Raw genomic sequence first — 24,724 nt, 5'->3', positions numbered from 1 at the left:
GGCTGGTCTCGAACTCCTAACCTCAAGTGAGCCGCCTGTCTTGGCCTCCCAAGGAGCTGGGATTACAGGCGTGAGCCACTGCGCCCAACCTGTCATCTCATTTTGAATAATCTTTGGATTTGGGCTTTTGTTTGGAGTCTATGGTCCACAGAACTTTAGATCTTATTTCTCCAACGTCCTTTTTTGGAGGATGATGGGCTAGACAATGGGATTGGTGCTCTGTTTAGGAAGCAAACCAGGAGGGAGATTTTATCTTGTTACAAAAAAAAAAAAATCATTAAATTACAAAGCCTTGATTATAGGCCAGAATTAGGCTGGCATTTTACATATATTTAGCTTCTCATGTTTTTATGTGGGGGTGGTTTATAAAGCGAACCCACTTGTGTCGTTCAAATTGCCTCGCTGAGCCTTAGCGTGGATTTTGGTAGGGAAATGAATAGAGAAGGGAAGTAACTTTCTAAGGTCAGCAAAGGCATTGGGAATGGGGTGAGTGGTGGAAAAACATGTCTCAGATCAATGCCAGTCACCTGTTAAATTAGTTAATTTTTAAAAATCCTGTGCACAGTCACACATCTTCCAGTAAATGTAAATATTTATTGGGTGGTTTTTGGTAACGTAAGGAGACATAATTAGGAGAAGAATTCTCACTTAACAGAAAGCTTAGTCTATTTAGAGGACTCATATGATGAATATATGTGGTTTTTAAATGCTCGTGGAACAACTCTCCAGGGGAAAAATAAAAAGCAATTAAGTAACATTAGGAATTTCCTTAAGAGAAATCACTGCAGCCCCTGGTCTGTCCTACTGTCACTGTTCGAATTACAGTTTTATCCAGGTAGCCCTGGAATCCTATGTTAAGTGGTTAGAAAGTTCCTTTTATTTACATTGTGTTAGAAAAGTAACTCTCCAAAAGACCTTCTGCTTTTGCCGTTAAGGGGGGCAAGTCTCCTGAAGAGCAGAGACAAATGGTAAAATAATAGTAAAATAACTGAAGCTCGCATTCTCAATTGCTTGTTAGGCATATTACTTGTGTAGGAAGCAACTCTATGCAGGCCTCCTGTTCTGTTAATTTTTTTTGAGACAGGGTGTTGCTCTGTTGCCCAGGGTGGAGTGCAGTGGCATGATCTTGGCTCACTGAAACCTCCACCTCCCAGGCTCAAGCGATTCTCCTGCCCCAGCCTCCCGAGTAGCTGGGATTACAGGCACACGTCACCATGCGCGGCTAATTTTTTGTGTTTTTAATAGAGAGGGAGTCTCACCATGTTGGCCAGGTTGGTCTCGAACTCCTGACCTCAAGTGATCCATGCCCAAAGCCTGAGATTACAGGCGTGGGTCACTTCTGTTCCCTCCTTAGGGGCATGTTTACAAATGGTGTCCATTGGTCCAGGAGGGTACCAGCCCGTCATTGGTCTCAACATTAAAAGGATCCGTTCTGTTTCTCTGCCCTGAGCCTCTGGAAAATGATGTTCCCAAGCTTTAGCTGTGGCCTTTGTGACATGGGCACAAGGAAAGGGGTTTCATGCTGGAGAGCCCCTCTGCTTAGGTAAACCAGAGAGTCCACGGGGACAGCTGCTGCCCAGTGTGCCCTCCCCATGCCCATTCCTAGAAGTGGGCATAGAGAGGCTGGTGACTAACTCCAAGCGTCCTCGTCTTCCTGTTTTCCCTCCTCCCTTCACCTTCACACATTGCCTGACACGGCTGAGTCTGGGCAAAACCTCTCAGCAGCCAGGGGTCATTTCTGGGTTCTCACTCTCTGATAGGCAGATCAGAAATGTACACGACACCCAGAGAGAAAGCAGAGACGTGAGTGACAATTGTGATGGAGGAGGACTCGGCTTCCATCTGTTTTTGTTTATTTCCACATCACATGGTGAAAGTTCTGGATCCAACTGGCTGGGTGGCATCAGCTTTGGGGAGCTCTTTCTAAGAATATAAGTAAGGCTTGGCCCAGTGGAATTGGGAGAGGATTCAGTTTTTAGGGTCACTAGAAGATGAGGTCAGACGGAGGGAGGGAGGGAGGGCCACCCAAAAGCACAGTGTAAATGCTAAATTTGAAGTTGGCAATTCTGTTGGGCAAGGGCTGGCATAATTTGTATTTTATATGTAGTCCAGCACACTATTAATACAAAACAGATATTGGATAATTGTGTGCACCAGTTAACTATAGGAAATTTGATTTAGGGAAATAGAGAAGCAGCCTTTTGAAAGTGTCAAAAGAGGAATTTGTAAGAGGTGTCAGGACAGTGGCCTTCCTAGTGTTATCATGTCCTAACCGTGGCTTCCTGGTTCCACAGTTGGCCCTTGCCAGATCAGACAGCAACCTGGCTATCCAAACGATACCTATCCACCTTGGAATTGGATTTGAAGGGAGAATACAGAATTTATAGCATGTAGTAAGGGACACTTAATTTTCTTCTGCTTCAGCCTGAGTTTGTCACCGGCCTCATTTGGCATCCTCCTCCCTTGTCTCTGGCATGAGGCATTGGAGCGGTGCAGTTAAGAGCCCAGGCCAATTGCCTACGGGGTCAGATCCAGGTCCTTTCTCTTCCTCGCGGCAATGCACCTCAGTCTCCTCATCTGTCAAGTGCGTGAACAATGGTGCCCACCTTATGGGGCTGTTTAAAGGAATAAGTGAGATCATGTCTACAGCGGACTTACCACTGGTCTGGCCCTTCAAACATGCTTAAAGCTGCTGTTATTGCCTGGGCCCCTGGAGGGAGATTTTTCTCTGGATGGTGTTATGTAAGAGACTCTGGTCTTGAAAGCCACTTCCTAATTTTCTTTAGGCCTTCATTTCCTCACCTGTGAAGTGAAGGGGTCAGGAGAGCCCCCTTCTATCTCTGAAATGATATAAAGGGAAGAAGGGAGTTTGTGTTAGCGGCAACTTTTTTGTTTGTCCGCACTTTTCCTTTCCGCTCTTTGAGCCATGATAATTGAGAATTGTGTCTTTTTACTTCCTTAAATTCAGAAGTGAGCTTTTGAGAGTCCTCAAAGGAAATCAACCTCAAGATAATTCTTTTGCTCCTGATTGGTAATGGGAAAAACCTTCGAGAATTCCTGCTTACAGACATCTCTCTCTCTCTCTTTTTTTTTTTTTTTTTTTGAGACAGAATATCACTCTGTTGCCCAGGCTGGAGGGCAGTGGCACGATCTCGGCCCACTGCAACCTCTGCCTGCTGGGTTCAAGCGACTCTTGTGCCTCAGCCTCCTGAGCAGCTGGGATCACAGGTGTGCGCTACCATGACCTTTTAATTTTTGTATTTTTAGTAGAGATGGGGCTTCACTCTGTTGGCCAGGCTAGTCTTGAACTCCTAACCTCAAGCAATCCACCCTCTTCAGTCTCCCAAAGTGCTGGGATTACAGGTGTGAGCCACCGTGCCTGGCCTAGACATTTCTCTTGATGTATTATGTCATTTGGGTGGCTCTGCACCCCTGTAGGCTTGACCAATCACAACGAAGTGGAAGCATGATTGGCATGTTATGAGCCCTCCTCTTTCTTTAGAGGCTGCCTACTGAGTGGCCAGCAAGAGGTCAGATACAACCTTCAGACAACAAGGTAGCCTTTTTTTTTTGAGATGGAGTCTCGCTCTGTCGCCCAGGCTGGAGTGCAGTGGCACAATCTTGGCCCACTGCAACCTCTGCTTCCAAGGTTCAAGCGATTATCCTGCCTCAGCACCCCCAAGTGGCTGGGATTACAGGTGCGCACCACCACACCCAGCTAATTTTTTGTATTTTTAGTAGAGATTGGGTTTCACCATGTTGGCCAGGCTGGTCTTGAACTCTTGATCTCAGGTGATTCACCCTCCTCAGCCTCTCAAAAGTGCTGGGATTACAGGCGTGAGCCACTGCGCCCAGCCATCAAGGTGACTTTTAAAAAGCTGAGACTTTTGGGAATGGAGTGATGCGGGATGGGGTGGCGGGGTTAGGGTGTATTCTTTTGCTTGTTGTTTCTGTTGTAACTTTGAGAAGATTCTGAAAAATATGAGGGGAGTGATGGCCGGGCATAGTGGCTCATGCCTGTAATCCCAGCACTTTGGGAGCCTGAGGTTGGTGGATCACTTGAGGCTAGGAGCTCCAGACCAGCCTGGCCAACATGGTGAGACCCTGTCTCTAATAAAAATACAAAAATTAGCTGGGCATGGTAGCGCCCACCTGTAATCCCAGCTACTCTGGAGGCTGAGGCACACGAATCGATTGAACCCAGGAGGTGGAGGTTGCAGTAAGCTGAGATCCACTGCACTCCAGCCTGGGCGACAGAGTGAGACTCTGTCTCAAAAAAAAAGGGAGGAGAATGAGAAAGGAAACTCAGAACAGATATGTTTCAGCAAAGAGCAAGTCGACTGGGATTTTTTCTATAGTGGGTGTGTAAATTTCAGACTTTAAAATCCACTCAGTAAAACTGACATCCCTGCTTATTCACTTTTGCCGACTCTGCTAGAAGCCTCCTGAGTTTTGTTTACAAGGTCTCCGGCACACAGCCTGCCTTCTTTGAAAGGCCAGGCCAGGACCAGCCTGCCCATCCCTTCTGTTCTCACTGGATTTCGTGGCCAGTGGCCTGGACGTGACTAACAGATGGCCATTGCAGCGTTATCACCTGATTTCATGGCTTATTCTTGGGAAAGCCTCTGATCTTTTTACAGAAGGTTATCCATCCCTTGGTAAATCCTTCCCTTTGTATAGATGGAGAAACTGAACAGGTACAGGTGTGCGTATTTAGTGTTACCTTGGACAGGTGGATGATATGTATGCCAAGTCCTCCTTAGCTTGTGTTTAGCTATGGTTTTGATGCTTATAACAGCTTTGGGCGTTCTAGCTCATGGTCATGAGCTCTTTCAGAGAGGCTTAAGTGCCCGATAGACTTTTTTTTTGAATGAATGAAGATCTATCCGGATTTCTAGCAACACTTTTCTTCAGGAGTGGGCTGCAGCTGGAGTGAGCACTAGGAACCTTTGCAGCTTAAGAATTCAGAAACCCACACCTTCCCAGCCAGCCTAAGGGGCAGCCAGTCTCCTAGGAGAGCTGGGTTCTGGCCTGCGACGTCCTCCACCTTTCGGAGGTCAACTCAGAAGGCGGTACCTGTCCAAGGGAGTGGGGCGCCCACCTCAGGGCAGAGTCAGGGCGTTCTGACAGCCCCCATCAGGCGGCTCGAGTGGAACTCCCGCCTGCACTACTTGACCCTGCAAAGGCGAACCCGTGTGCCGGAGGTGCAGCGCCGGGAGGCCGGCCCAGCCCAACCGCCCGCGTCGGGGGAGACTGGGCTCTCAGAGCTTATCCAGGCCGGCGGTCCTGCAGGCTCTGGGTCGGGTGTTCCCGGGTTCGTGCGCTTCAGGTCCTGGTCCTGGAGCGAGTGCAAACCCGGCAGCCCGTGTGCCTGCTGCAAGGGACCTGGGGACCCTCTCCTGGCGTCGGGTGCAGAGTCGTCCCCCACGGCCCGGGCGCCCCCGGGCTTCCGCGAGACGCCCCACGGGACCACACAAAAGACCCCACCCCAGGCCGGGCGCGCATTTCCTGTTGCAGCGGTGGCGGCGTGCAGCCACCCATGTGCATCCCGCGGCGCGCGGGCCAGGCCGGGCCGGGCGGGGCGCGGGGCACGCCCCCACGCAGCCCCAGTCCCCGCGCTCCGGCCGCGAGGGGCCGCCCTCGCCGGGCCCGCCCCCGTGTCACCGCAGGCCGGGCTCCCTTTGTGTGCGGCCCCAGCGCCGCGGCCGCGCCATTGGCCCGCCCGCCCGGGGGGCCAGCCCCTTCCTGGCTCGCCTCATGCATATGCATGAGAGCCCCGGCCCTCCCCCGCCGGCCCCTCCCCGCCCCCTCCCGCGCGGGCGTGCGAGGCGCGCGGCGCGGCTCCCTCCTCGCGGCAGCGGGAGCCCGAGCCCGAGCCCGAGCCCGAGCCAGGGCGAGCCGAGCCTGCTCCGGGCGGGCGGCGGCGGCGGCGGCGCCGCTCCAGCCATGTCAGCGCGCGCGAGCCTGGGCCCACCATGAGCCATGGCCATGTCCGTGAGCGCCGAGGACGACGACTATGAATCGGAGCCGGACCAGGTCGGCGGCCCGGGGTGGGGCTGAGGGAGGGACCCGCCGCACGACCTCCCGACCGCCTGTCTGACGCGCCGAGGGCGGCCGCGACGCCGCCGCCGCCGCGATGAGAGAAAGTTTTGCTGCGGCTGCCGGCGGGGCGGCCGGGGCCGGGCCCGAGCGGGGCGTGGAGGAGCGCGGCAGGCCCGCAGCCGGCCCGGGCAGGGGGCGTGTGCGGCCGAGCGAGCGCGCTGGGGGCCATCGGGCACCGCGGGGACAATGTGGGCCGCCGGGCCTCGCCGTCGGGCGGGCCGGCCGGGCGCCAGCCACGGCCCGGGGCAAGTTGCCGGCGGCCGCGGGGCGCGCCGCGCCCTCCCCCGGCGCCCTCGCCCGGGGCCCACGCGCGTGCCGGCCGCCCCGGGAGCACCCGGACCCCGCGGGCGCCGGCACCTCCTGCTTCTGCGTTCGCAAAGTTGCGCCAGGACCCTCGGCCTCGGGGCTGGAGCGCTCCCGGGGCCCGTGGGCCCGACGGCCCGAGCTTTTGTCTGGGCGCCGCGCGCCCGCCGTGGGCAGACGGAGACAGGAAGGGGTGCGAGCCGCGGGCCGGCGCGGGCCACCCGGAACCCGGGCGAATCCGCACGGCGGCGGCTGCGGCGGAGGAAGCCGCGACCCCAGATGGCAGGAGTTGGCCTCGGTGGATTCAGAAGGAAAAGCAACCTCTCTCGGGACCAGGGGGAGAAATCTGTGTGTAAAACAAAGCCCTGGGTGTGTTTACGGCGTGAATTTACTCCGGGAAGGTTCGTGTTTAGGAAGAAGGCGAAGAAAGTTGAGGTTTTACGAAGTATAATCTGCAAAATAATACTTGGAACAGGACGCAGGCCAGGTAGACGTGTCCGAGGAATTAAGAATGGGATGGGTTGAGGTAGCCTGTGGCATTGGACGGACTTGGGTGCATAAAATGCTTACTTATAATCCCGGTGGGATAAAGGTGTTGTGGAATGACCCAGCCAAAATGCGGTAACTTTTTTTTTTTTCATCATTAGGTGCAATTGAGGAAGTGCTCTATAGGCTGTGCTTAAATCGTATCATACGTAGTATTAAGTGGTTTTACCTAACAGGCAGTTGATTTTTATTTTCTCAGCTTTGTTGGAGAATTTTCAGGCACGTGTGCGTTTTGAGGTGTTCGGAATCTCACGGCCCTTTCGGATTGGATTAACCCAGGGACGATTCAAGTGCTTTTGGCTTGAACTTTTATCAAGTCAGTAGCCCTACGTGGGAATGGCTCTCAACGTCTTGTTCCGTAGATCACACTTCAATTCCTGCTTTGAGCGTTTTCATTTCAGTTTGGGGTCTACCTAATCCTGTGACAGTTTGCCATTTCTGGGGCATTTGGTCATTCATTCGTAGGATGTCAGTATTCTGTGTCAGCTGGGCTTTGATGTCTCCACTGAGCTTTGGTGTTTCAGGATTGGGGTTCCTGTTAGCTGATTTTTGTTTGTTTTTTAAATTTGGCCACACCCTATGGCCTGTAGATACAATCTTTGACACTGCAAGACTTATTGTGTCTCTGGGCTTAAAAACATGTTTTCGGGTCCTGCCACTCCTGAGAGAAACTTCTGTTAAGAGAGGATCTGTAGGCTGTGCGCGGTGGCTCACACCTGTAATCCCAGCACTTTGGGAGGCCAAGGCGGGTGGATACTTGAGCTCAGGAGTTCGAGACCAGCCTGGCCAACATGGTGAAACCCTGTCTCTACTAAAAATACAAAAGTGAGCTGGGCGTGTTGGCCGGTGTCTTTAATCTCAGCCAATCAGGAGGCTGAGGCAGGAGAATCACTTGAACCCAGGAGGTGGAGGTTGCGGTTGCAATGAGCCAAGATCGTGCCACTGCACTCCAGCCTGAGCGACAAGAGTGAGACTCTGTCTCAAAAAAAAAAAAAAAAAAAAAAAAAAACGAAAAACAAACAAAAAAAAACAAACCTGTATTCACTGTAGCCAAATTTATTTCTTCCTCCTTCTCACATTGGTCAAGCCGATTGTGACACTTGTGGAGTCCTTAGCAAAGACTTGAGGTTGTATTATTCACTTTAAGATGATTTTTTTTCCCACTTGGTGCACTGAGGGAGACGACATCTAAGCCAGGGCAGTGGAGGGCAGGCTTGTCTCATAGTCCCAACAGAGAAGGTGTTTGTCAGCTAAGGTACCCCGCAGTTGGGGGACACTCTCCTTGCCTCCCTGCACGTTTTCCTCAACAGTTTTCTCAGCCTGGGCCTGAGAAGAGTGGCTTCCTCCGAGGACTTCGAAGGCATTTGCATCTTCCAAAGCACAGCGAGGGTCTCTGGAGTCTCCAGCTTGCGGGCTCCAGACCCAGCTCTTCTCGAAGTTTCTCTCTACCTCTGCCCCACCCTGCTGAATGGGTTTGGCACCAAAGGAGAAGATCCTTCATGAGGAGAGGTTGCCAAGTCCTGGAGTGTGGATGAACAAGTAGACTCGCCCACCTGCTGGATGAAAGGACCCGTCGGAGGGAGGCCCTGGTGGGAGGCTGCCGTTGCCCAGTCCATCTCTGTGTTGGCGTAGTCCTCACGCCCACCCCATCAGAGTTTTGGCTGCTCCGCCTTCTGAGCCCTGTGCACTTCTCATCCCCACCTGAGACCTGTTGTGCTGCGCTGGCCTGTCTGCCCCATGCCTTCCCTCAGCAGCCTGGGTTTCCCCAAGTGTCACAGCCTGTGGGACAGGAGTCAGGGGACGGGCCTGCGGTGAGCGAGCCATGTTGGCGGGTGACCCCTTGCGTGCTCTTTGCTGGTGCGCACCCTTGGCAGGACCTTCTCTCACAGACTTCATTTGCTTCTCTGGTACAAAATGTGTCAGAAAATTCTTCAGCTTGCTTTCCAAGTTGAAGAGGTGTCTCCTAAAGGAGGGCTTTTAGAAGAATTCTTGTTCCATCTTGTTTTTTGTTTAGAGTCAGGGTCTTGCTCTGTCACGCAGGCTGGAGTACAGTGATATGATTATAACTCATTGCAGTCTTGAACTCCTGGGCTCAAGGGATCCTCCTGCCTCAGCCTCCTGAGTAGCCAGCACTACAGGCACGCATCACCACACTCAGCTACTAATTTTTTTATTTTTTATTTATATAGAGATGGGGTCTTGATACGTTGCCCAGGCTGGTCTTGAACTTCTGGCCTCAAGTGATCCTCTCGTCTTGGCCTCCCAAAGTGTTGGGATTACAGGCATGAGCCACTGCGCCTGGCCAGTTTTTTTTTTTCTCTTGATGTGAAAATAGCTTCTATTATTTTTTCTATAAAAATGACTACAGGCTGGGTGCAGTGGCTCATGCCGGTTATCCCAGCACTTATGGGAGGCTGAGGCAGGTGGATGGCTTGAGCTCAGGTGTTTGGGACCAGCCTGGGCAACATGGTGAAATCCCATCTACAAAAAAGTACAAAAATTAGCCAGGTACAGTGTCATGCACCTGTAGTCCCAGCTACTCGGAGGCTGAGGTGGGAGAATTGCTTGAGCACAGGAGTTCGAAGCTGCAGTGAGTAGTGATGGCCCCATTGCATTCCAGCCTGGGTGACAGAGTAAGACCCTTTCTCAAAAAATTTTTTTAAAATAAAAATGACTACAGCTTGTTGAAAAAATCAGGAAATTATGGAGAAGAAAATCTCTCAGAAATTTACGTGGTCATAGAACCATTGTGACCAATTATAGCTATTTTATTTTACTTTAAGTTCTGGGATACATGTGCAGAACGTGCAGGCTTGTTATATAGGTATACATGTGGCATGGTGGTTTGCTGCACCTATTAACCCATCATCTAGGTTTTAAGCCCCACATGCATTAGGTATTTGTCTTAGTGCTTGTTTTTTTTTTTTTTTTTTTTTTTTTTTTTTTTTTTTGAGACGGAGTCTCGCTCTGTTGCCCAGGCTGGAGTGCAGTGATGCGATCTCAGCTCACTGCAATCTCTGCATCCTGGGTTCAAGCGATTTTCCTGCCTCAGCCTCCTGAGTGGCTAGGCCTACAGGTGCGCGCCACCATGGCCGGCTAATTTTTGTATTTTTAGTAGAGACGGGGTTCACCACTTGGTCAGGCTGGTCTCAAACTCCTGACCTTGTGATCCGCCCGCCTTGGCCTCCCAAAGTGCTGGGATTACAGGCATGAGCCACCATGCCTGGCCTCTTTTTTTTTTTTTTTTTTTTTTTTTTTTTGTTGAGACAGGGTCTCACTTTGTTACTTTGTTGTGCAGGCTGGAGTGCAGAGGTGCCACACACCTGGCTAATTTTTGTATTTTTTGTAGAGATGGGGTTTTGCTGTGTTGCCCAGGCTGGGCTTGAACTCCTGGGCTCAAACGAGCTGCTGCCTCAGCCTCCCAAAGTGCTAGGATTACAGGTGTGAGCCACCACACCTGGCCTATAGCTTCTTAAACAGTGAAATTTTGCCAGCCAGGCGCGTTGGCTCACGCCTGTAATCCCAACACTTTGGAGGCCAAGGTGGGCGAATCACAAGGTCAGGAGTTCGAGACCAGCCTGGCCAACATGGTGAAACCCCGTCTCTACTAAAAATACAAAAAATTAGCTGGGTGTGGTGGCGGATGCCTGTAATCCCAGCTACTTGGGAGGCTGAGGCAAGAGAATCGCTTGAACCTGGGAGGCAGAGGTTGCAGTGAGCTGAGATTGTGCCACTGCACTCTAGCCCAGGCAACAGTACGAGACTCCATCTCAAAAAAAAAAAAAAAGTGAAATTTTAAGACAGGGGTCTCTGAGCCTTCTTCAAAAGGTATGCAAAAGTTTTGTTACTTTGTGTCTATATACATTTTTGGAGGAAGAGGTCTTTAGCTTTCCTCAGATTCTTCAGAGGTCCTCCCATCCCGTGGGCTTTCTGGTAGTTCTTGTGTTTTTAGTCTCTTGCTCCTTACTCTGTATATATTAAAAAACCCAGAGCCCTCCCTGGAGTCTACAGGCATGTGTTAAGGAGCCTGCAACACTCTGGTAAAATCCAGCTTTTCCTGGGTTGTCCATTATGCTTGCAGATTTGAGGACAGGAATAATACTGAGATAAATACGGCTGTGTCGTGTGATACAGTGCAGTATTAGCATGCACAAGGAAATCGGGGGGCCTGTGGCCTTCCCTTGTGGGGCTGTCCATGTAATGCTATTTGGAGTACTTTGGCAGAAAACTTGGGACTGTCTTAATTGTAAAAACATACAGCTACATTTTACTGTTTTTCTCGCTTCTCTTGACAGTTGAAACTCGTAACTGCTCCCTTCTTGAAACTTCCCTGGCTCTCGTGATGCCACAGCCTCCTACTGCTTGTCTGGCCATTTCTCAGCCAGTTGGTTTTCCTCACCTGCCCCTTGAATGTTTTCAGTCTTGAAGGAACTGTTGGAGATTCTCTTTTCACTCTTCCATTCCCCCTGGACATCCTCATGGACTTAACTAGTTTGAGCACCTATGTAGTGTTGGTTCCCAGGTATGTACCTTAGCTCTGGTTCCACCTGCTTGCTGGGCGACACCTTCCTTGGATGTCCCATGGGCCCCTTGGATTCCACATGCCCACAGCAGTCCTTGTTTCCTCCCCTCTCCCGAGCCCCCTTGTTCTTCTGTTGCTCAAGTCGGAAACCTCAGAGTCCTCCAGAAGTCTGCTTGCATACCCCATGTTCAGCCAATCACCGGGTCTTCTAAAACTGGGTCTGCTTCTAAAGCATCTCCTGAATCATCCCCTCCTCTTCATTCCTTCCATTCCTTCTGCTCCTGCCTTCATCATCTTCAGCTGATCTCCCTGTCTTTTGTCTTGCCCACTGCCCCAAAAATATCCACTCCCCTCACTGTTGCCAGAATACAGTCATGTTGTGAAGCCTTTAACTTACTGTGATGGGTCCAGTTCCCTACTGTGGTAGACGAGGCCCTGCAGGATGAGGCTCCAGCCACTTCAGAGCTGTTTTCCAGCAGCTGTGTCGAGCTATTTGCAGTTCCTTGAATGTGTCATGCAGTTTCACATCTCTCTCTTGCTCTTCCTTCTGCCTAGAATATCCACTTAGTAACCCCACTCCCACCCCTGGCACGCAGGGTCCTGTTCTCCCTCTAAGACCCACCTTAGTCACCACCTCCTATGTTCTGGGGTGCTTTTTCCAGCCTCCCTTATCCATGATATGAGGCATCTCTTCTGGGTTAGCATGCCAGGGTCCAGGCTTTAGAGCCACTGCCTGGGTCTGAATCTCAGCTTTCTCATTCATTGATAGTATGACATCGGGCGGATGACTTAACTGTGCTATGCCTCAGTTTCCTCACTTGTAGATGGAGATAATAGTAATTCCTTCCTCATAGATTATTGATACAGAGTATGGTGGCTCATGCCGGTAATCCTAAAGCTTTGGGAGCCTGAGGTGGTAGGATTGCTTGAGGCTAGGAGTCCAAGACCAGCCTGGGTTACATAGCAAGACTCCATCCCTACCAGAAAAACAAAAAAGATTGTTGATACAGATATTGATGAATGACTAGCACTTAAGTAAGTGTTACCTTTTGGCCAGGTTCGATGGCTCACACCTGTAATCCTAGCACTTGGGGAGGCCAAGTCGGTTGGGTCACTTGAACCCAGAAGATCAAGACCAGCCTGTGTGACATAGTGGGACTCCATTGCTCAAAAAAAAAAGAAAAAGAAACAGAAAAAGAAAAGAAAAATTAGCTGGTGTGGTGGCACATGCCTGTATCTCGGCTACTAAGGAGGCTGACATGGTAGGATCACCTGAGCCCTGGGAAGTTGAGGCTGCGGTTAGCTGAGATCGTGCCACTGCACTCCAGCCTGGGCGACAGAGCGAGACCCTGTCTCAAAAACAGCTCTGCCACTGGAGTGCAGGGGCACGATCTCGGCTTACTGGAACCTCCACCTCCTGGTTTAAGCGATTCTCCTGCCTCAACCTAGATGTTAGTTTTTAATGTCATCATAATGATGTTGCCTTGCATTTATGTGGTTGCATGTCTTTCTCCTTCCAGAGTGTAATGCCTTTCAGACTAGGGAACACATTTTACTCATTTCTGTAGTCCCAGCACTTAGCATCAAATCAGATACATAATTCACAGCCAGGAAACACTTGGGTTGGTGGATGTGTGAATTAGGGGGTTAATGAATGAGTCTCCAGTGCAAATTATATACTCTATTAGTTAGTGATGTTAAGCATCTTTTCATGTGCTTACTGGCCATTTGTAGATCTTTTTTGGAGAAATAGCTATTTAAATCCTTTGTCCATTTAAAAATTACCTATTCATCTCTTTATTATTAAGTTGTCAGAGTTCTTTGTATATTCTGAGTACTAACTGCTTGCTAGATACATGATTTACAAATATTTTCTCCCATTCTATGGGCCTTTGCACATGATAGTGCCCTTTGAAGCACAAAAGTTTTTTTTTTTTTTTTTTTTGAGACGGAGTTTCCCTCTTGTTGCCCAGGCTGGAGTGCAATGGTGTGATCTTGGCTCACCGCAATCTCTGCCTCCTGGGTTCAAGTGATTCTCTTGCCTCAGCCTCCTGAGTAGCTGGGATTACAGGCATGTGCAACCACACCTGGCTAATTTTGTATTTTTAGTAGAGACGGAGTTTCTCCATGCTTGTGAGGCTGGTCTCAAACTCCCAACCTCAGGTGATCCTCCCGCCTTGGCCTCCCAAAGTGCTGGGATTACAGGCATGAGCCACCATGCCCAGCAAAAGTTTTTAATTTTGATGAAGTCTAATTTATCTTTTTTTTTTTTTTGACACCTGTGCTTTTGGTAGCATATCAGAGAAACTCTTGCCTAATTCAAAGTCATAAAGATTTACACTTGTGTTTTCTTCTAAGAGGTATATAATTTTAGCTGTGTGTTTAGGTCTTTGATCCATTTTTGAGTTAATTCGTGTATGTGGTGTGAGGTAGGGGTCTATCTTTGTTCTTTTGCGTGTGGATAGCTATTCGTCCCAGCACCATATGTTGAAAAGACCATTCTTTACCCAACTGAATTGCCTTGGCATCCTTGTTAAAAATCATTTGGTCAAAATATGAGTTTATTTCTGGACTCTCAATTCTGTTCTATTGATCTATAGGTCTGTGTTTATGCCACTACCATCACAGTCTTGTTTATTGTAGCTTTGTAGTGAGTTTTGAAATCAGAAAGTGTGTGTCTTTTTTTTTTATTTTTTGAGGCAGAGTCTCGCTCTATTGCCAGGCTGGAGTGCAGTGGCGTGATCTTGGCTCACTGCAACCTTCGCCTCCCAGGTTCAAGTGATTCTCCTGCCTCAGCCTCCCGAGTAGCTGGGACTACAGGCATGCGCCACCATACCCAGCTAATTTTTGTATTTTTAGTAGAGACAGCATTTCACCAGGTTGACCAGGATGGTCTCAATCTCTTGACCTTGTGATCTGCCCACCTCGGCCTCCCAAAGTGCTGGGATTACAGGTGTGAGCCACTGCGCCTGGCCTTTTTAGACAGAGTTTCACCTTTGTTGCCCAGACTGGAGTGCAATGTCACGATCTTGGCTCACTGTAACCTCCACCCCCTGGGTTCAAGTGATTCTCCTGCCTCAGCCTCCCAAGTAGCTGGGATTACAGGCATGTGCCACCATGCCTGGCTTATTTTGTATCTTTAGTAGGGATGGGGTTTCACCATGTTGGTCAGGCTGGCCTTGAACTTGTGACCTCAAGGGATCCACCTGCCTCAGCCTCCCAAAGTGCTAAGATTATAGGCGTGAGTCACCGCCCCCAACCCCGATCCCCCTATTTTTTTAAGATTGTTTTGGCCATTTCAGGTCTCTTGCATTTTCATGAATTTTAGGATAGTGTGTCAATTTCTGCAGAAAAGTCAGTTGGGTTTTTGTTTTGTTTTTATTTTTTGAATTCTTATTTTGTTTTTGAGACAAGGTCTTATTCTGTCATCCAGGTTGGATGCAGTGGCTTGATCTCAGCTCAGTGCAACCTCTGCTTCCTGTGCTCAGGTGATTCTCCAGCTTCAGCCTCCTGAGTAGCTCAGACTACAGGTGTGTGACAGCACACTCAGCTAGTCTTTTTATTTTTTTGGAATCTTGCTTTGTTGGCCAGGCTGGTCTTGAACTCCTGGGCTCAAGCGATCTGCCTATCTTGGCCTCCCAAAGTGCTGAGATTATAGGCGTGAGCCACTGTGCCCAGCCCCAGTTGGGATTTTGCTTGGGGTCGTGTTGAGTCTGTTGATCACTTTGGGGAGTATAACCGATCTTAACAATATTAAATCTTCCAATTCATGAACACGGATGTCTTTCCTTTAATTTAGGTTAATCCAAGCAATTTTAATCCCTATAATTTAGAGCTGAGGGATTGAGGAGGTTCTGCCCATGCATTTTCTGGTGGATAATATCTGGTAGACCAGAGGAACTCAAATATTGGTGGGATGAATGAATAAACCTTGATAGCATTCACTTAAAGGACAATGCTTTTGAGTTGCTGATGGAGAAGAGGTGTAGGAATACCAACATATTTGTGTGTGTGTGTGTGTGTGTGTGTGTGTGTGTGTGTGTGTGTGTGTTCATGTTCCAGATTTTCCTAACCTTTCATCGTGAGCTGAGGATATGGTTCCTGGGCTGATAAAATCAACAAGTGGCCTTGGTGTTGGGGATGCTGGTTCGTAAATGAATGTCTGGGGATGCCATCACTTCCTTTGCTGGGACAGGGGTAGGACAGAGTGGAAGTTAGAATTGGTGTTTGAGGCCAGGCACAGTGACTCATGCCTGTAACCCCAGCACTTCAGGAGGCTGGGGCGGGCAAATCACTTGAGGCCAGGAGTTTGAGACCAGCCTGGCCAACATGACGAAACACTATCTCTACTAAAAATACAAAACTTAGCTGGGCTTGGTGGCACACACCTGTAATTCCAGCTATTCGGGAGGCTGAAGCACAAGAATTGCTTGAACCCAGGAGCCAGAGGTTATAGTGAGCCAAGATCACGCCACTGCACTCCAGCCTGGGTGACACAGTGAGACTCTATCTCAAAAAAAAAAAAAAAAGAAAGCATTGGCGTTTGAAACTTTGGGTAGCACCCAAAAGATACCAGGACAGAGAAAGCTGTGTGCCGAAAGGAGAGAGCTCTGGCAGACTCACCTTCCTTTTTATTCCATTTGTCCCTTTTTGTGTCACCGTTTTCTGTATTCTGCCATCACGTTTCCTGGTTGGGTCTGCAGAGTCCCAGTTGGACTTTTTAATGGAGGCCTCCGAGATCTGTCTTACCTGTGGGTTTTTCAGTGGGCTTCATTAGGATCCCGCGTTGCTCTGTCGCTGAACCAACTCTTGACGAGCCAGGCGGGGGCCACTGCCGGCAGCAGAAGCCTTCCTGGCCTGATTTGGCAGCGGCTAAACAGGGCCTCATCAAGGTCTCGAGAGACTGCAGCTTCTCACACCTCTTCTTTCGGGATGTTGTCTGGTATGTGTTCTGCGATTTTCCCGGATGTCTCAACTGCTGTTGAGGTCCAGGCAGGTTGTTTTCCATAGGCTGGATGAGAAGGTGCTTTGGATAGTGCAGGCAAATGGGCTTGTTTTGCAGTGACATAGGAGCTTCGAGACTCAGACTGGATTGGCCCAACGTTTTTACTTGCCCAGACACCGTCCTTGGGGCAGGGAGGCCAGAGGCCCTCGGTGGCTGTTGATACCTGGAGTTTCTTTGAACTCCTGGAATTTTTTCAGTTTTTCGCCAGAGAAGCTCGTCTTTAGACTCTCTGGCTCTGGGGATCTGGTTTTGTCCTGGGAGGTGGCCCACACGCTGGCCACTTCACACCTCACTGGAGGCCTCAGATGCTGCCCACAGCGTTGCCTGTGGTATTTGAGGAGTGAGCTGGTAACAGGGCACCTGTCCTTTGGAGGGGTAGAATCAGAAAGTGCTATTGTGGGCTGTGACGACACGGAGAAACGTTTTTGGGTTTCTGTTTCTCTGGAAGTAGCTGTGCTTCTCTGCACCTCTTGTTGGCACCATTCGCGCTAAGGCATCGTGGCACTACCTGGGAAGCCCTTCCAGGAGCACGTGGCCATCCCAGTGGGTCTGTGGGCCCCTAGCTGCACTTCGCACATGCATTTGCTGTGGTTTAGTGTGTTCAGAGCACAGCTCCGGAGTCCACGCATCCTGCTGGTTCCATGACCACAGGCAAATTACTGGCTTCAGTTTTCTTATATGAAAAATGGGGACATGTGAAGGCATCCTCTGCAGGGCTGTTATTGGGAAAGTTAGGTAATATCATCAGTAAAGTGATCGCCATGGTGCCCGCAGATGGGGGTGCTCAGGGAATCCCTACCCTCACGCTGCATGGCCGTCATCTCGGTCGTCAGCGCTGCCTCGCCTGGCCTTGGCTGCTCTGTCGGCTGCTCAGCTTCAGGTTCACAGTCTGCTCTGTGCCATTCTCAAATCCACAAAGCTCTGAAAACTGATCTTGTTTTACTTCTCACGTGGGCAGCCAGACTTGACTTGGATGGACGTGTGCACTGTGTGGTGGCCTTGGCCCCCGGAAGGTGCTAGTCACAGTGGGACTATGCGAGTATGTTGGGGGCATCTGGCCGTCATTGTAAGGATGGATTTCTTCCTTTTTTGTTTTTTGAGACAGGGTCTTGCTCTGTCTCCTAGGCTGGAGTACAGTGGATGATCACAGCTCACTGCCACCTCAAACTCCTGGGCGCAAGCCATCCTTCCACCTCAGCTTCCTGAGTAGCTGGGTCTGCAGGTGCACACCACCACGCCTGGCTAATTTTAAAAATTTTTTGTAGGTCTCACTATGTTGCCCAGGCTGGTGTTGAATTCCTGACCTCAAGTGATCCTCCCACCTCAGCCTCCCAATGTGCTGGGCTTACAGGTGTGAGCCACCGTTCCTGGCGCCCTTTGCTGCTTTGGATGGTCCCTTTACCCAGGTGACTGGTGGTGGCCAGCTTCCCTGTGGGTGGCCCTGCAGTGACCACAGAGGCTTGCCCTCCCTGTGACAAGGCCTCCGGCTGGGCTGCCCCAGAGCAGAGGGCAGGCATGACTGAGGGTCCTGAGCAGCTGGGGAAGACCAGTGGGAGATGAGGGTGGTAGAGCCAGGGAGCACCTCCCTTTCCTCTTTGGGGTTCACAGCAGGTTAAGCAGGATGGAGGCCCAGAGCTCCAGTGCTTCCTGAGGGGCCACTCAGGCTGATGGGGGCCTGGAAGCTCCCTGAATGCTGCGGGAAGGTGAATCGGAGGGAGGGATCTGCTTAGGTGTTGACAGCAAAGTGGGTGGCACGTGAGGCTGCGGGCTTTCTGCAGGGACCCCTGCACTGGAGAAGAAAGTGGATGGTGGCGAGGCTGTATTCGAGGAGAAAGGGGGGCTGTTTTTCTTCCTATGCAGTTGGAAGTTTCTAGGAAGCCCCTAGGGTGCAGGGAGTTGTGTGTGTTGTGGGAGGGGGTCCCTGTGATGTGGACCTTCTTCTCCATTGGAGTGGATGAATAGTAACAGCTTTCCTGGGTCTGTGTGCTCCCAAAAGTATGGGGTTTTGTTTGGGGATTCAAGTATGACAAGTCACTGAAATGAAGAGGGTGGGACTCTGGACCAAAGGGTGTTCAGTTAGCTGAAAAGGGGCTTTAGGCATTAGACGCCGTTAGGTCAGCTGGTTTCCAGGGTGACCACGTGTCTCCCTGACAGGGACTTCACCGTTTATCTCAGCCACCCCAGGCTCTCCAGAAAGATGCCACAGACAAGAAAAGCTCTCCTATCCTGGTCCCTCCCACTACAGGTCCCAAGTGGACAGGGGACCTCCGTGGTCAGTGTCCTCAGCAGCTAGCTTAGGGCTCCCCTGTAGATCCTGGGTCTGCAGGAGGCTCTGGGGCTGGAAACCAGAGGGCAGGGGCTGTGGCTGTCCCATTTTCCTGGCTTAGCTACTAGCCCAGCTCCATCTACTGTCTCTCTTCTGTGAGTCCCAGGGAAGGGAGCATTTGGAGCCCATCTAGGGAAGATCTGAGTAGTCAGGGACCTGAAGGTTACTATCCCATCCTCCCTGGGGTGGTTCTGGTTTGTTGAGTGCATTCTGCATGCCAGGCTGGCTCGTAGAGAGGTGCAGTGGCGGACAAGACACCTGTGGTGAGTGCCCTCCTGTGCCCCGTCTCAAAGGGAGGGAACAGGTGATTACCATCATGAGCACTCTAACAGGATCCCCCGGAGGGGCCCTGAACCCAGTGCAGGTGGGCAGGAGGGGCTTCCAGAAGAAAGCAGCCTGTAAACTGACCAGACGGGATGAGTGGGCATCAGCCAACTGGCTTGTGGGGGTGGGGTTGGCCTTCCGGGCTGGGGGAACAGAGACCAATTGTGTGGCCCCTTGCGGTCTTTCTTGGGGAGCAGACGGAGGTGGGAAAGGTGGGTAGGGTCTGAGCCTGTGGGTGCGGCCATGGAAGGTCTCTAGCTGTGTGCTGCAGCAAGAAGCACGCGCCCTCTGTCGTCCTCTCCTAGAGCTGCCATAAAGCGTGGCTTAAAACAACGGGCCTTTCTTCTCTCCCAGTTCTGGAGGCCAGAAGTCTGAAGTCAGTCAAGGTGTGGGCTGGCGGGCCGGGCTGGCTCTGCGGGCTCTAGGGGAGGGTCCTTCCCCGGGCCTCCAGCTCCTGGTATGTGCTGCCATGCTTGGCACTTCTTGGCTTGTAGACAGGGCTCCAGTGTGTGGAAGGCCTGTGTCTTCACACACGTTCTCTACTTGCGTGTCTGTCTCTGTGTCCAAATGTCCCCCTTTCGTAAGGACACCAGTAATACTCGATTAGCGTTCACCTGAATTACCTCGTTTAACCTGACGGTCTCTGCAAAGCCCCCATCTCCAAATAAAGATCACACTCTGAGGAATGGGGTTTAGAGCCCCCATCGTGTCTTTCTGGGGTACACAGTTTGTTCCCTAACACTCTTTCCGGGGGTCTGGCCGTGCTTGCAGCCTCCCCATCTGACCAGTCCTGTCTGTTCCCCTGCAGAACCGGGCTGTGGGTCGGCCCAAGGGGAAGCTGGGCCCGGCCTCCGCGGTGAAGTTGGCCGCCAACCGGACAACGGCAGGAGCTCGGCGGCGCCGGACGCGATGCCGCAAGTGCGAGGCCTGCCTGCGGACCGAGTGCGGAGAGTGCCACTTCTGCAAGGACATGAAGAAGTTCGGGGGCCCCGGGCGCATGAAGCAGAGCTGCATCATGCGGCAGTGCATCGCGGTGAGTGCGGCCCCCGCCCAGCCCTGCGCTCGATTCAGGCCCCTGCATGCCGGCCCGCGTGTCTGACCGCTGCTCGCTCTGGCTGCTCCTCCGCACACAGAGAAGCCGGGGCTGTGGACTCCCCGAGAGCTCTTCCTGTGGACGGGAAGGCGCTGGCCGCTTCGCAGGCTCAGGCCTCCTGCTCCTGCCCTCCTAGGGTGCCCAGGTACTTTGAAGTTGCTGCCATTAAAGATGACAGGCAGCCTGTCCTGTCTGTGACCCCGTTGCCAACATTACGGTTCTGGGTGACGGTTCTGGGGCCTTCCTTCCTTCCTTCCGGCCCTGCCTTCAGAGTCAGAAGTCTGGGTGGAAGGTCAGTTCCCCATCTCAGGGGGCTGCCCCCAACAAGGAGTGATTTATGGTACTGAGGAGCCGCGCCGGGGAGAGCCTGGCTCGCCCCTCCACACCGCCTGGCCTCAGCCCCGGCAGTGGCCCCGCGCCGCTGGTCTCGTCCGCAGACAGGGCAGTGGACGTGGACTTCCGCAACGGGGCGAGGTCGCGGGGTTTGCCCTTGAATCCCCTTGTACACACCCACATGCTCTGCCTTCCCCAGGGCGCTGCTCCCCGGGGGCCAGCGGTCCTCCCTGTGGAGGAGTCATCTCCCAGTCCCCGTGGAAAAGCAGGCTCGGCTGGAGGGACGGGATTCCTCGGCCCTGCTGCGCTCATCTGCAGGCCCAGCCTGGCATAGGGTGAGCCCTTCCTCCTTGGCTGCCGATGCCCCGCAGGCCCAGACACCTCAGCCATCTCCTTTCACGCATATTTCTTGTGTTTTGTTTTTTCAAATTGTGGTCAAAAAATACATTAATCATTTTTAAGTATGCAGTACAGTAGTATTACCATATGCACGTTTTTGGGAAGCTGATCCCTAGAACTTTTTCATTTTGAAAAAAAACTCCGTACCCACTGAAGCTCTACTCCCCTTTCCCCTCCCTCAACCCGGGCAACCACCATCCACTTTCAGTTTCTAAGAGCTTGACTCCTCTCGGGACCTCATAGAAGTGGAATTATGCAGTAATTGGCTTTCTGTGATTGGATTGGCTTGTTTACAGCCGTGAGCATAATGTCCTCAGGGTTCATCCATGTTGAAGCATATGACAGCTTCCTTTTTTTTATGGCCGATTAATACTCTGTTGTGTGTTTATACCAAATTTTCTTTTTTTTTTTTCTGAGATGGAGTCTTGCTCTGTCGCCCAGGCTGGAGTGCAGCAGTGGAATCTTGGCTTACAACAACCCCCGCCTCCTGGGTTCAAGCGATTCTCCTGCCTCAGTTGCCTGAGTAGCTGGGATTACAGGCACCCGCCACCACATCTGGCTAATTTTTATATTTTTAGTACAGATGGGGCTTCATCACGTTGGCCAGGCTGGTCTCAAACTCCTGACTTCAAGTGATCCGCCCACCTCGGCCTCCAAGAGTGCTGGGATTCCAGGCGTGAGCCCCCACACCTGGCTCAAATTTTCTTTATCCATTCATCTGTTGATGGACATACGGATTGCTTTCACCTCTTGCCTATTGTGAATAGTGCTGCAGTGAATATGGGTGTGCACATATCTCTTTGATATCATGTTTTGAATTCTTCTGGATATACAATTGACCCTTGAACAACACAAGGGTTGGGGCACCATCGGACCCCTGTGCAGTTGAAAATCTGTGTGTAACTTTTGACTTCCCTAAAACTTAAATACTGTTAGCCCTGTTGTTGACCAGAAGCCTTACCAGTAACAAAAACAGTCCATTAACACATATTTTGTATGTATTATATACTGTATTCTCACAATAAAATAAGCTGGAGAAAAGAAAATATTAAGATCATAAGGAAAATATATTTATCATTCATTAAGTGGAAGTGGATCATCATAACGGTCTTCATGCTCATCATCTTCACGTTGTGTAGGCAGAGGAGGAGGGGTTGGTCTTGCTGTCTCAGAGGTGGCAGAGGCAGAAGAGATGGAGGAGGTAGAAGAGGGGGCAGGAGACGCAGGCACACTCGGTATAATTTTATTGAAAAAAACTTGGCATATAAGTGGGCCTACACAGTTCAATCCTGTGCTGTGTAAGGGTCAACTCTGTGCCCAGAAGTGGGCTTGCTGGGTCATATGATGATTCTATTTTTAACTTTTTGAGGAACCTCTGTACTGTTGGCCACCGTGGCCGTGCCGTTTTACATTCCCACCACGGGTGCATGAAAGTTCCTGTTTCTCTCTCTTTTGTTTTTTTTTTTTTGAGACGGAGTCTCGCTGTGTCACCCAGGCTGGAGTGCAGTGGCACGATCTCGGCTCACTGCAAGCTCCACCTCCTGGGTTCACGCCATTCTCCTGCCTCAGCCTCCCGAGTAGCTGGGACTACCGGTGCCCGCCACCACGCCTGGCTAATGTTTTGCATTTTTAGTAGAGATGGGGGTTTCACCATGTTGGCCAGGATGGTCTCGATCTCCTGACCTCGCGATCCGCCCACCTCAGCCTCCCAAAGTGCTGGGATTACAGGCGTGAGCCACCGCACCTGGCGAAGGTTCCTGTTTTTCTACATCCCCACCAACATCTGTTATGTTATGGGCTTTTAGTTTGTTTTTTTTTTTAGTAGCCATCCTAATGTGTATGAGGTGACATCTCACTGTAGTTTTGATTTACTTTTCCCTAATTCTTAGTGATGTTGAGCATCTTCTCACGTGCTTATTGGTTGTCTGTCTTCTTTGCAGAAATGTCTGAGTCCTTAGCCCGTTTTTAAACTGATTTTCTTTTTTCTTTCTTTTCTTTTTTTTTTTTTTGAGACAGAGTCTCATTCTTTTGGCCAGGCTGGAGTGCAGTGGCGCAATCTCGGCTCACTGCAACTTCTGCCTCCTGGGTTCAAGAAATTATCCTGCCTCAGCCTCCCAAGTAGCTGGAGTTACAGGCATGTACCTCCACACCCAGCTAATTTTTGTATTTTTGGTAGAGGCAGGGTTTCACTCTGTTGGCTAGGCTGGTCTCAAACTCCTGACCTCAGGTGATCACCCTCCTGCCTTGGCCTCCCAAAGTGCTGGGATTACAGTGCATCTGGCCTAAATTGGTTTTCTCTTGGGGGTTTTTGTTGCTGAGTTAGAGGAGTTCTAGATATGTTTTGGATATTAACCCTTATCAGGTCTCTGGTTTGCAAGGATTTTCTCCCATCCTGTAGATTGCCTTTTCACTCTGTCTATTTTTTTTGCTGCAGAAGTTCAGTTTCACTGCTTGTGCTTTTAATTGGTACCCAAACCCCATTTCCATGGATTTTGGGGAATTTGTGAGCCGTCCTGAAATTAAATGCATTTTTGTCTGTGTGCATGCATGGATGTGCATTTTTTGGAGACTGGGTCTATGTGACCCATTGGATCCTATAGAATTTAAAAGAGCTTGTCTATAGCAACTCTTGGTTTTTAGAACAGTGTCACCTAAAACTCAGTGTGTGCCAGCAATGAACCCACGACTGTCTTTTTCTCTTTGGCATTACTTTCTCTCCCAGCCCCCATGTGCTGGGCCCAGTTGTAGGAAACTTGTCTCGGGTGCCATCTTATCTTTGCAGCTCTGGTACCTGGCACAGTGCGTGCTGGTTGAAGGAAACCCCATTTTTCTACGTCTCTTACTCTCTTCAGCTTGACATGGCTTCTGGAACTGATGGCAGATGCAGGCTTGGCCTGACCCTTGGAGTCCTTCTTACTCTTCTCCCAGCCCTTCTGCTCTGCCAGGGCACTTCTCACGTGTTACCCACCTGTGACATACGCAGCCCCACCTATCTTCCTCTTCTGGCCCCTCCCTTTGCTCTGTCACTGGGGCTGCCTCTGTAGCCTCCCCTCTCCACCATGTCCCTGCTGGTGTCGTGCAGTCTGCCCCCCCAACACGTGCCCCAAGCCCCCCGCCAGCCCCTGCAGGAGATTCGCCTCTGGCGCCGCCTCCCATCCTGCCACCTGGCTCAGAGCCAGTTATGCCATCTGCCCCCCCCCGCCCCCCAAGACCCTCTTCTTGCCGTGTGGGCCATGCTTCACCCTGTGCCCCCCGCTGCAGTCTGGTCCCCAGCCGTCCACTTTGGCCCGGCCTGCTCTGTGCAGGCTGCTCTGTCCTCATTCACCTTGAGGCCCCGCGGCCTTGCCCACTTGGCTTCTCGCCACCCTGACCTCCGAGTCCTCCAGAAATCAGCCTCTGCTGCTTCTAAGAACGCTTGAACATGACTTTTCCATGTTTTCTTTGGATTTCAGCGACTAATGTCTTTGTCTTCCCAAATAGCTCATGGGGAGCAGCCGTCTCTCTCACTCCTGTGCCCCCCAGGACCTTGTTTCATGCCGTGGCAGATGTGTGTTTGGTATTTGTGGAAGGAACGATGACTGCCTTGCCTTCTGTGTCCCGTTTATTAGAATTCAAACATTTGCGCCATTTAATCAAGTCGTTTTCACTTATCAATGGCGTGTATATCCCAGCCTGCTTGAAGCTCCTCTGAGCAGCATAATGAAGGTTGGCTGTGTGCTTCCTCTGTCTGCAGGTTCGGGATGAGGCTGACCCGCCCTGGCCTCGGGGGGC

The 24,724-nt window shown here is 51.2% G+C and overlaps 1 protein-coding gene across 9 annotated transcripts in view; it reads left to right on the top strand.

The window, feature by feature from the left end:
* The window catches only part of KDM2B (lysine demethylase 2B), a 153,644-nt gene that overhangs the window by 109,073 nt on the left and 19,847 nt on the right, over positions 1-24,724 (top strand). For all 9 annotated transcript variants that reach the window (XM_030821532.1, XM_030821526.1, XM_030821524.1 and 6 more), the window contains one exon: positions 19,937-20,161. In XM_030821532.1, coding sequence (XP_030677392.1) covers positions 19,937-20,161 — 225 coding nt within the window. The remainder of the gene's footprint in view (positions 1-19,936; positions 20,162-24,724) is intronic.

The sequence above is a fragment of the Nomascus leucogenys genome, chromosome 10 (genome assembly GCF_006542625.1).
Source record: "Nomascus leucogenys isolate Asia chromosome 10, Asia_NLE_v1, whole genome shotgun sequence".
Classification (NCBI taxonomy): Eukaryota; Metazoa; Chordata; class Mammalia; order Primates; family Hylobatidae; genus Nomascus; species Nomascus leucogenys.
This window is presented reverse-complemented; position numbering and strand designations above follow the sequence as displayed.